The sequence below is a fragment of the Rhizophagus irregularis genome, chromosome 16 (assembly GCF_026210795.1).
Source record: "Rhizophagus irregularis chromosome 16, complete sequence".
NCBI lineage: Eukaryota > Fungi > Glomeromycota > Glomeromycetes > Glomerales > Glomeraceae > Rhizophagus > Rhizophagus irregularis.
Genome location: NC_089444.1, coordinates 772,359 through 785,302, shown reverse-complemented (window position 1 = coordinate 785,302; position 12,944 = coordinate 772,359). Strand labels below are relative to the sequence as shown.

The window sequence follows — 12,944 nt, the reverse complement described above, 5'->3', positions numbered from 1 at the left end:
TTCCCCGTCCCCAAAGCAATTCACGTGTTATTGAGCTGGGTATCCAGATTTGACGTAACCCATACGTTATAATCTTTAATGTCGAAGAATAAAAATTTTCCAATCTTGAGCATTTATCCAAAATCCAAACTCAGAGGTAACCCATACCACACAGATGAACCCCGGACAATACATTGGTGTTCTCCTATTATTAATCTTTATTCCAAAATTTATCTTTAACTTCCACATCTCCTTATGAAATTTCTCAGGTACTTTATTCCCGAAAGAAATATTCTTGTGCTTTCTATCGATTAAGTGATTACTTGCACAACAACAAACTCCAATCTTTCACCTTTTCAAGTTTTTAACTCGATTAAATCCTCGTTGATTTATTGGTTCCTTTTGAACTCGTCAAAACCTGAAATCTAAAAATAAATTCTAAAATAAAATATTGATTAATAATACCTATCAGTGACTTACTAACGAAATTAAATTTTCATATTAATAATCATGTGATGATGATCATTTCCTTTCTTGCGAGCATGCACCATATGAGATCCCCCAATTCCCCCTGTCATCAATTTACAAGGTTGCCACATCGAACGGGCATTCTCATGGTCGAACGAACGAATGAGCGAACAAACAAACGAACGAACGAGCAATCAAACGAACAAACACGTGATCAAAACATAATTAACGAACAACAACATCAGCGAGCAATATACAACAACATTCTTGGTTCACAAAATAAATAGCGTTAGTAATATAAAGCATTGAACGGTATAAAATAAAATTAACTTCTCCGAATTTTCCTCAATTTATATCCACTTTCGATTTCAAACTGCGATAGCTCTCGCTACGAATTATTATCTTCCAAAGGTATATATTTAATTCATCTTAAATTTTCATTAATTAAAATTAATTAATCAAACATTAATTAAAGTTTAGGGCGAACCTATTACCTTTAATTAATATTAAACTTCATTAATAATTAAAAAATAAAACTTATATTTTATTGAGTTCTGTGGATGCGAACTATGGAATTACTTTGAATTCCGTTCTCTATATATACAATTTTTATGCTACTTTCTATTCTATCTATATACTATCTTTTATGTTCTTTACATATTATCTTTGAACTATCTTTCTAATATACTATCTATATTTTAAATACGCTATCTTTTAATATGCTATCTTATATATTATGCTATCTTATATATTATTTTATATATTATCTTTTCTATTATTCAAATATTACATCGTAAAGAAATAATTTATAACCCATCTTTTATGGCTGTGCTATCTTTTCTTTAAAATAATCTTTCAAATATTATGTCGTAAAGATATAATTCATCTTTTGTGGCTGTGTTATCTTTTTATATATGTTCTTTTTAATATGTTATCTTTTATATTCCATCTTTTTACTATCTTTTCATATTATCTTTTATATTATTTTGTGTTCTTTAATCTTTCCGACATTATTTTATATGTTCTTTTAATCCACTTTATGTGTTTTGCTTATAATCTATCTTTTGTGGCTTATAATTATTCTTTCTTATCGTTCTTGTTGTTAAAGATCGCCAAGCCGCAATTGATCGACTCTATTTATCCTATTGGTTCTTTGTCAATCATTTGATAAATATTACATCATGTAGATCATTACTCTTCTTAAATGTTTATCCTCTTCGGCTAATTATTTATCCATCCACACCAATCCACGATTAATTTGTTCGTTCTTAATACTTGATAATTACATTTGGCGGTGGTGTTTTATCATCTTCTCATGCTTGATATTCGGCCGTTTACAACGTTCCGATTTTTCATTAAAATTATTTTCAAAACGTTTTTTAACGTTTCGAAATATTTGTTTTATTTTTTTTTAATCGGAACGTTGGTTAACGTTCCGATTTTTCATTTTTAACGAAACGTTTTTTAACGTTTTGAAAATATTTTTTTTTCTTTTTTTTTAATCGGAACGTTTTTTAACATTCCGAAACAATTTTTTTTAATTTTTTTTAATCGGAACGTTGGCGTTCCGATTATTTTTTTATTTTACTTTTTAACGAAACGTTGAAAAACGTTTCATTTATTCTTTTTTTTTAACTTCTTTAATTGGAACGTTGTCTAACGTTCCGATTTTTTTATTTTTCATTTTTTTTTAACGAAACGCTTTTTAACGTTTCGAAAATACATTTTTTTTTTATTTTTCTTAATCGGAACGTTGGCTAATGTTCCGATTTTTTTTGTATTTCATTTTTAACGAAACGTTTTTTAACGTTTCGAAACTTTTTTTTTGATTTTTTCTTTAATCGGAATGTTGGCTAACGTTCCGATTTTTTTTTATTACATTTTTTAACGAAACGCTTATTAACGTTTCATAATTTTTTTTCATTTTTTTTTCCTTTCTTCTTTTAGGTCAGCGGGTGGGCTTCCGAGTTCTGAAGAACGAAAAACCAAGATTCGTAAGATAAGTACGAATCTTGTTTTAATTTTTTTTTTTTTTTTTAATATTATTAATGAACGGTTACTAATAACCGTTCTTTGTTTTTTTTAGGTTTCGGGCGGCTTCCTGGTTCCGAAGAATGGAAAAGAACCAAGATTCGTAAGTATATACGAATCTTGGTTTTGTTTTTTTTGTTTTTTTTTAAAAAAATATTATGAACGGTTACTAATAACCGTTCTTTACTTCTATTTTTTAGGTTTCGGGCGGCTTCCTGGTTCCGAAAAACGGAAAAGAACCAAGATTCGTAAGTATATACGAATCTTGGTTTGGTTTTTTTTATTTTTTTTTAATATTATGAACGGTTACTAATAACCGTTCCTTTCTTTTTCTTTTATAGGTTCGGGTGGGCTTCCCAAGAACGGAAAAACCCAAAGATTCGTAAGAATCTTTATTTTTTTTCTTTCTTTGTTTATTATTATGAACGGTTTACTAACCGTTCTTTCTTTTTTCTTTTATAGGTTCGGGTGGGCTTCCCAAGAACGGAAAACCCAAAGATTCGTAAGGTATGGTACGAATCTTAACTTTTTTTTTATTTTTTTATTATTAAGAACGGTTAACTAACCGTTCTTGTATTTTTTTATAGGTTCGGGTGGGCTTCCGAAGAACGGAAAACCCAAAGAATCAGTAAGTTTTGAATAAAACACGTTTTTTATTTTTATTTTTTTTATTTTTTTTTAATTTTCTCTTTTCTTTTTGTAGGTATCGATTCTTCGGCTTTGGGACTTGGATATGCCGATATGGTAAGTTTCGATATTCGAAACTTACATTTTTTTAATTATTTTTTTTAATTTTATTCTTTAAGAAACGTTCTAACTGAACGTTTCTCTTTTTTTTGTAGGCCTAGATTTTCTTTTTGGCGCTCTGGATTTTTCTTTTGTAGGTCAGCTTGATGGTTATTTCGACCCTTGAGCGAATGAATAATGGAAGATAATTCCTCAATCCTCAATGTGAATATTAAACCACTTGATGTTGTTAAGACACATACGACGAGATTTGGTTTTGATTTTTATCATGAAGGAGCATAATATTAATATAATTATCGAGGGAAAGTTCATATTTCCACCTTGTTATGGTTGTATCACCAGGGGCGCTATGTCAACGGAATTTTAGTACGTTGATCGCTTAAAAATCCGCAGCAATCCAATTATAACAAGAGGATGAATTTTTACAATTTTACATGATTAGATATTGTATTTGTATTGTACTGTATTCTATAAATAAATTTACAATGTTTTACAATTTAAAAATTTTAAAATATACACGTTAATAATATACAATAATATATATGTTAATAAATTACTAATACTACAATTAAAGTTAACTATCGTACGATGATTAAAAAATACCATTGCTACCGTTGCTATACGTGTTTTTAATATCAATATACGCGTTTTTATACATTGTATACGCATTTTTAAACTATCGTTGTTTTACTATGTGTAGCTTTACACTTAAATGGGTGTTATTTTACACGTTTTTAAACATTTTTAAGTGGTGTTGATTGACAAAGGGTTCGTTTCCCTATGTTTTTTGGCGTTAAGCAACACATGGTGTTTTTCAACACTTTATACGCCTGTTTAAAACTTGCTGATGTTGGAATCATCTCATCAAGACAGTTCGAATGGTACCAAAAGCATCTTTCTAGCATCGATAGATGGCGAGTTATTTTTGCCAATTTTTCAAAAAATAACTCGCCATCTATCGGTGCTAGAAAGATGCATTTGGTACCAATTGAACTGTCTCAATGAGACTATTCCAACGAGCTATAGATCAGATTTCTACGATTACTGGATGGTGTGTTATTGTGCAAAACGGATTCTGACCAATCAGAAAAGAACTAAAAAATGGAACTGAACCAAACTGTTTGAAGCTTTATGCATGACACTAAAAAGTTCCTTAGTGGCTGGACTGCACAATACTAAAAAGTTTTTGGAGGTCTTTTTGAATTAGGTTTATTATTTATAGTGGAGCTCCGCAACCTGACCTGACAGATCAAGTGACCTGATGAGTTGACCCAAAATATTCAGGTCAGGTCATCAAATTCATAACCTGACACAGGTCGGGTCAGTGCTAGTTGGTACCTGACCTGACCTGTTGACCTGACATATATTTGGGTCAAATAAATTAAATAATACCGAAATTTATAATAATTCTGGTGTTTTTACATATACAATCAAAAAAAAATGCCAAAACTATCAGTTTTAGCATTTTTACATGTAAAATCAAAAGAAAAAATGCCAAAACAAATAGTTTCAGCATTTTATATATAAAACAAAAAGTAAAAAATGTTACAAAACATTTTTTTACAATATTTAATAATAAAACTTTAGGTAACCTGAGTTACTCAAAGTAACCTGAATACTTTTAGGTTATATGAGTCAGGTTGAGTCAGAACAGTTTATCTGACCTGACCTGACCTGAAAAAAAATTTTGGTTCAGGTTAACCAGGTAACCCGACCCAACCGTGCGAAGCTCTAATTCATAGTATGTAGTCAAATAGGGGAATTGAATTTTGTGCATTTTTGATGGTGCTAATGGTAGTTCAGAGGTATAACATGCTATTCTAGGAGTGGTTGTGTGCTGGATGGATTATATTGTAACCGAAGATATAGGATAGATTATACAGAAATTAATGTTAATTAATGATATTTAGTTAGTATAGAAGTTAATGTTTTATATTTTAGTTTAGTTTAGTTTAGTTTAGTTTAGTTTATTAACACATGATTAACACATGACCAGGACCCTGAGCTATTAGTATATAGGTCAGGGAATTAGATACGTAACCAACTTAATACCCTTTTCAGATGCAAGATTTTTTATTTGCATAAAATCATCAAAATTTTTTAAAAGGTCCGATTTTCATTTTGCATAATTTTGACCAAATTTCAAGATAGTAAGAAGTTGACAATACTTATTTTTAATATAAATTAGGAAATTTTATCATATCTTATAGCAGATCAATAGCAGATTAAAATTTACTTATTTTATATAATAACCACGAAATTACCATATGACTATTGAAACACAATTCTTTGTTATTTATAAAAAAAATTTTTTTTTTTCCTTCAGCAGGAAATTTGCTTACAGCAAAAAGATCTAGAATGAACTCAGAACTTATTCCAAATATCCAAATAGTGAGAATCAGTATTAGATAAATATGTGTAAGGATATTGTTTTTCCCTTTAGATCAAAAGGTATGATTTTTGTTTCATTCTATATAAAATACATTTTTGAATTTGTTCAAACATTTTTTTTGTACTTTCTCTACAGTCCCTTTTCTTACCTGAAATAATACTATGAATTCCAATATTAGGTCTTTCTGCCATTTTTCTTTTAAATTTTCTAGCCAACTGAACAGTTTTAAGAGAAATACTGTCAAATAATATGGCAAAAATATGGTAAATAAAGAAACTAATGAAATAAACTTGCTTGGTATGTCATTAATTCAATAATAAATATGTTGTGAATAAGGTTGCTTGCCGAAACCTAGGGTTTAGGCAAGATGGCATTTTGCCGAAAAGCGAAATTCTGCCAAAACTATATTAAAGTTATATTAAAAAACTGGCGAAACTTTGGAGAAAGACGAAACTGCCAAAACTTATTATAAATGCCAAAACTGCCAAAACTCTGCCGAAACTATAATAAATCTATAGTAAAATTTTGATGAAACTAATCGTAGGATTTTGAAGAGGTTTAGACAAGCAACCTTAGTTGTGAATAAAACAATTTTGGCATTTTAAAAACATTTTAAAACATTAAGCACTTTACTAGCCTTTATTAAGTAATACATATTTGCAATAAAAATTTAAGCATTTTATTATAATATATATTAATTTTAAATCTTCTGGAAGACTTTTTACATTTCATTAATTGATCAGTTAAATTAATAAAATCATTTTATTATACATCTTATTTTATATTGTGAAGTAATGTTGCTGCCAAAACTTATTTAATGATAAAATTCAAAAAAATCTGAAACTCAAAAACTTTATTTTTAATGAAAAAATTGGTAAATCTGAAACTTTCCTAAATTATAATTAGTTTTGGAAAAGCATAAAAACATTTTCAGCAATTAAATTTATTATAAAAAATAGTTTTGGATTGAATTTTGACTAAACTAAAATTTTGAAAAAATAGTTTTGGCAAGCATTCTTATTGTGAAGCACAATTTATGTGGGAATTAGTGAAACCTTCCAAAAGGAGAAATTTTTCATGATTGCAGATGTTTAATTGTTTGAATTTACTTTGTATATATATAGACGATCGGATTACTAATCATATACAAATATATCATAAATTACTATTTTTATGAAATTACAATGTTTTATTAACCAACCTCTCACCATAATAATCCCTTTATACATAGAATGTTAAATAGGAAGTTTTTTTAAAAAAATATCTGATTCATTTAAAATAAATTTATTATTACAAGTTCAATAAATTGTTATTTTTATAGATAATAATATTAGTCCTGGTCAGGAATAACCTTCCTATATTTTTTTTTATTGTAACTCACTTTTTCACTTTAAAAAAAAATGACTTCAAGATTACCAATTTCTGTGAAAGAATTTTCAGGATTCATGAGTAAAGTAAATTTAAAGTATAAAGAAAGAATAGGTATAGAATTTTTTTTTTTCTCATTCAATTTCCTATTTAATGAAATAAATGTCACTCAATTTTAATAGGAGTTGCAGTATCAGGAGGAGTAGATAGTATGGCATTATGTTATTTATTAAATCAATATTGTAAAAAATCAGGAAATCAGATTACAGCTTTTATCATTGATCATCAATTAAGAGAAGAGAGCACAAAAGAAGCATTTCAAGTTTCTAATATTTTATCTACATTAGGTAAACTTTTAAACTTTAAATACTAATTTATATTGATAAAATTAACAATACATTTTTTACATTTTTTTATTTAGAGATTAACAATCAAATAATGAAAATTCAATGGAAAAGGGTTGACCTTTCAGATTTAACAATTAATAATTCTAATTCTCCATTTCCTACACAATCACAGTATGAAACATTTGCTAGAATTGAAAGATATAAATTATTAGCAAAAGGATGTAATGAGTATAAAATTTCATCATTATTTGTAGGACATCATTTAAATGATCAATTAGAAACTTTATTAATGAGATTATCAAGAGGAAGTGGAATTAATGGATTGGCTTCAATGTCTATTATAAGTAAATTTCCTGTTATAAGAAATATTGAAGCTATTGGATTACAAACTGTTAGACCATTATTATTTGTAACAAAGGTATTACTCATCAAAAATTGGTGTTTTTTCCATTTCTTTCTAATTGATAAATATATACTTATCAGGATAGATTGAAAGAAACTTGTATTAAGGCTAATATTCCTTGGGTTGAAGATCCTTCAAATCAATCAATGGATCATAAAAGAAATGTTGTAAGATTTTCATTGAATAAATTTAATAAAAAATATTATATTGAAGGAAAAGAAGAATATGAACCTTTAACTACAGAAGGATTATCAAGGTTCATGAGCCACATGGAATATCATAAAAATTGTGTAAATTCAGAAGGTATTTGGAAAAAAATATGCATATGCAAGATTTATCTTATTTAATTAAATAATTTTTTTTTTTTATATCACAGCGAATGAAATCATAAATCATTCAAGGATTAAATTTGATAAGAATAATGGAATTTGTACATTAATTTTACCTGATCCAATTCCATCTTTTCATTGGATATTACAGAAATATTTAGCTACAAGAATAATAAGTAAAATAATAACATTTGTTAAATGTTTGGAACAACCTCCAAGATTAGAATCTGTATTGAGATTTTATGATCATATATTGTCTTTTTCCACTTTATCTTCTAAAATATCTCAAATTCTCCTTTCACATAACAAGACTTCAAGATACAACAATATTACATTGAATAATGTTTTATTATGTTATGAAAAAAAAGTTAATTACGTTTCGGACATACCTTATGGAAATTTGACATTTTGTAGACAACCATTTACATCTAAAGAAGAAACAAAAAATATTGTAATAATTCAGAATGGTCAAGTTGTATTATGGGATAAAAGATTTTTTGTTGGTATAAATTTTGTTTCACAGGAAAATAAGAAAAAAACATTGAAGGATAACAACAATTCAATTTCCTTACAACCACAATATTATATAAGAAGATTATGTAATAAAGACATTTATGATATAATTGAAATGAAAATGGAAGCAATTCATGCTACTTATAAAGATATAATTGAAAGATATAAAAAAAGTGTACCCCCCATTGCTAGATTTAGCATTCCGGTAGTTATTGAAAAGTCATATTTTGTTTCCTCAGACAATATTTTATGTGAAAGAGAGAAAATTATTAGTATACCTACTTTGGGAATATTCCTGAATCCGGAAAGTATCTCTTGTTGGGCCAAATTTCGTGGGAATACTCTTATTGGCATAGATGAACTCATTGAAAATAGTTTTATCACCTGATAAAGCATAATATTCTTGTAAATTGAATAAAAAAAACTGGAATACAAATAATTACAATCAACGAAAAAGTAATCATACGATAGCTATAAAGTATTTCAAAGATACCACTTTTTAATACAATACGACTTTCTTAGGCATACAGATATGTGCGATTAAATATATTAACATAAAAAACATGAGAACACCGACTATCAGCTAATATCTTTTTCCTTAATTATTGTTGATTTTATTGACAGTTATAAAATTTAAACATTGGACATATTAAAGAAGTTATTATATTTAAAATAAATAAATTAAATAATTGTTTTAGTGCTTTATTTATATATATCCTGCTCTGTAAATTGTTTATTTTTACATATGATATGTTAAAGATTGCAAATAGAATAAATAAAATCGAGCTTTTAAATCCATGTCACGCCTTTAAACTCTCAACACTCTGGCAATGTCCTTTTTTTTAAAAAAAAAACCCTAATGAATAAATATTATAAATATTATTAATCTGCAGCAAAACATTATTCTCCCTGAGATTCTCAGTTATTTCCCCACCATTCTGGAAATTTAATCTTAAATTACAAATATATATCAATAACTTTAAAAATAAAAATAAAGCTATCAGTTGATACATCAAATTATATTTTTACCTGGATAATCCCGTTATAAAATATGAATATAACCAGACTGACCATTTGAGTTGCACTATCGAACAATGCAGAAATCACATAATTATATCTAAAAAAAATCAAGTATTAAATGTGAAAATGTTCGATCAAATCAATGATTATAATAAAGGAATAAGCTCTTCTATTTTTTCCATAATCTATAAAATATTAAAAAAAAAAAGAAATGTATTATTAGAAAATAAAAACTTTAAATATAATTTCAATTTATATAACTCACTGATTCTTGTATCTATAGGTATAGAATTGACTTGCAAAACTTGCTAAGAATCCCATAATAATAAAATTTGTATAAGATTCAGGAATTATTTGTAATCCATTACAAATTAAAGGTACATTCACTAAATCAAATCTATATTTTGGATATTTTCGATGTAATAGATAAAATGGAATTGGCACAAAGACTCCAATTAAAAAACCCCAAAGAAGCGGGCGATATAGGGAATTTGGCTATATTAAAAAAGATCTAATTAGAACATTTAATTGTGCGAGAAATAACATTAAAAATAATTAGATTTTCTTACACCAAATGTTCTTGCAGGTCCAATCAAACCCCACACTATTGAAGCTGTATTAATAACTTGTGTATGATACCCTGATACCTATTATTTTTCAAAAGGTGCGAATTGTTAATTTCAAGTTAAAGAAAAAAAACATGAAATACTTGAAACTTACTTGACCGGTTGGATCTTCCATTGTACCATCAAGAAATTGTCGTTTTGAAGAAATAATAAGTCTTAAAACCCAATAATTCATAAAATCTCCGACAACTGTGCCATATAATTGAGAAATAAACATAGAACATGGAGGAATTTTCATATAATGACTTTTGAATAAAGAAATAGATATTGATTAACAATATACACATGAATCAATTAAAACACTATTTATATTACCAAGTTTAAGATCGGAAACCAAGAAAAGGCATTGATACATTATTACAAAACCATAACATTTAAAGTATACATTGGCGATAGGCCGGTCAAGGAGGACGTAACCACAAATTATTTCAGCTAACACATTCAACCCAATTGGAAGCACCATAATTATTGATAATCTTATAGCCATAAGCAATCCCCACCACGGTAAATTCACCTCCGTCATCATATACCCAAGTACGATTGCGATTAATAACATAATGAAGAATATTGTAAAATACCAAGTATTTGGAATTTCTAAAATTTGAATGATTTATTATCCACAACATCTGTATTAGCGTAAAATTTCAACAATATACCTGGATAAACGCTCATCAACTTGGAATGAATATCATGTCTCTTTTCATCTTGACTAGATTTGAACCTTTTCCAAATATCTTTACCATGAAATAAGAACACATAACTCATGACTGCGGTAATCGAAATGAAAGAGTATAGATAATTAACAGCAAAGGTGGCTGATAAATATACTGGGCTATAATTATCATAAGCTGTAACATTTAAAAATCTGGTTGTCCTATCAATAATTAATGTCTGATTATATCTATTAAAAAAAAAAATTTTTATTAGTTTATAATCTTTATGTTGATATTCAAAGTTTTGGAATCAAACCGTATCGCTTACTTTTGTCCATATTTGTCTAAAGGAAGTGTGGATGAAAATGGAAATCTTTGTGCTTTCCTATTTAATTATGTTGAAACAATTAAATATACAAAACGATCATAAACAAATTCGAACGAAAATTTTGATTCTTACAAGAAATTAAAATGATATAAAAGCGGGTAATGATCCATACATGATACACCAATAATTATACTGACATAATGATTTACTTGAGCCCACCTAAACAAAACATTTTATAGTTGATAAATATTTGAACTCAATTTTATAGGTTTTTGTCTATTACCAACCATGGAATATATAACGGCCTGGGTTGTCCAATTGCATTCCAATCCAATGTAAAATTTAGGTTCCCTACACCATGATAACCACTTCCTAATATCTTCATTATCCTACTATATGGAGCTATTATGCATAATATAGCCATACTTGTTAAGTGAACATGTGCCTTGGCATGAATTGCCAAACGAACATGATTAAAAATGTGATAACGAATATCCGAAGTCTGTCACGTATTTCAGACTTGCTGCCATGAAGTGTATTATACATGGACGCGATTACAAGATTGGCATCCCAGCCAAATGATCGACATAGTTTCTAAGCTAAGTGGGCGTGCACTACATCCTAGCTTATAAACTGCCCATGGGCCAGATTAGCCCACGAGATCTGATTGGTCCAAACAACTTACCAACATTTAATTACAAATAAAGCAATTTTATAACTTTTGACCGGATATTTACTTATAAACTCATGGTCAAGGATTGCATTAATGTACATTTTGTACCACCTTGTAACTATAAAAAAGGCAAAAATTTTTTCAAGGTTACACTTTAATTTGGCCAGAATTAAGATAATTTCGCCCAGCAAAATTTGGCCAGAATTATAAAACAGACATAAATGTCCGTTTGCAAATTTGGCCAGAATTATAAAAACGGACATAATTTGGCCGGAATTATAAAAATGGACATTAATGTCTGTTTTTGTAAATTTGGTCAGCATTATAAATGCAAATATTATAAATTGCATCAATTTATCATAATCCAGTGATCATAGAAAAAACAAATTAAAACTTGTTAGCTTTGTCTCATCAAGACATGTTAAATTGTTAAATTGTGGTTTATATCATCAATAGATGGAAAGTTATTGGCATTTGGAAATATTTAAGAATTCAAAAAAATTCTTTTCAAACAATGTAAATATCTTATTATTTATTAATCCTAAAGGTATAAAACTCCTACCATTTAATACATCTCAATACAATCCAACAAGCTATGTATTATTTTTTTACAATTACTTGATGACAAGTTAATGCAATTTAACTTTTAGCAATTTGGTATATTTTAACTAAAAAAAAATTTTTTTATTGTAAATTTAAGTTATTTAACATTTAAAAAATGATTTTTTGTTTTTATTTTTTACTATTAAATACAAATTATTTCAAAAATGCAGAAAATTATATCTTTTAATTATTATTTAAAAATTATGCTATTAATTAAATCATTAATTTTTTTGTTTTTTATTTACTTTTTTTATTAGATCTAAAAATTGTCAGAAATTTAAATCCTTCAATTATTAATACATTACATATTTATGGAAGTTAAATAAACATACTTATTTAATGTAATTTAGCAATTAACATTGATTAATTTTGATTTTATTAATTTTTTTTTATTTGATCTAAATTATTTAAAATTTGATAGAAAATTAAAGGATTTGATTCTTAATTATTAGTACATTATATAT

At 27.3% G+C, this 12,944-nt stretch overlaps 2 protein-coding genes across 2 annotated transcripts; one reads left to right on the top strand and one right to left on the bottom strand.

Annotated features, from left to right (window-relative positions):
• Positions 1–7,017: 7,017 nt before the first annotated feature.
• On the top strand, positions 7,018–8,965 carry OCT59_007952 (uncharacterized protein; the record flags this gene model as incomplete). The annotated part of the gene is made up of 5 exons (XM_025332889.2): positions 7,018–7,099; positions 7,168–7,332; positions 7,407–7,750; positions 7,816–8,038; positions 8,112–8,965. 5 exons carry the CDS (start codon positions 7,018–7,020, stop codon positions 8,963–8,965), a joined length of 1,668 nt encoding a protein of 555 aa, XP_025165776.1.
• A 530-nt stretch (positions 8,966–9,495) lies between these two features.
• On the bottom strand, positions 9,496–11,628 carry OCT59_007951 (uncharacterized protein; the record flags this gene model as incomplete). Its single annotated transcript, XM_066142136.1, has 10 exons — positions 9,496–9,528; positions 9,607–9,694; positions 9,863–10,092; positions 10,167–10,244; positions 10,318–10,468; positions 10,577–10,817; positions 10,880–11,124; positions 11,205–11,261; positions 11,337–11,423; positions 11,492–11,628. 10 exons carry the CDS (start codon positions 11,626–11,628, stop codon positions 9,496–9,498), a joined length of 1,347 nt encoding a protein of 448 aa, XP_065999044.1.
• Positions 11,629–12,944: the final 1,316 nt, after the last annotated feature.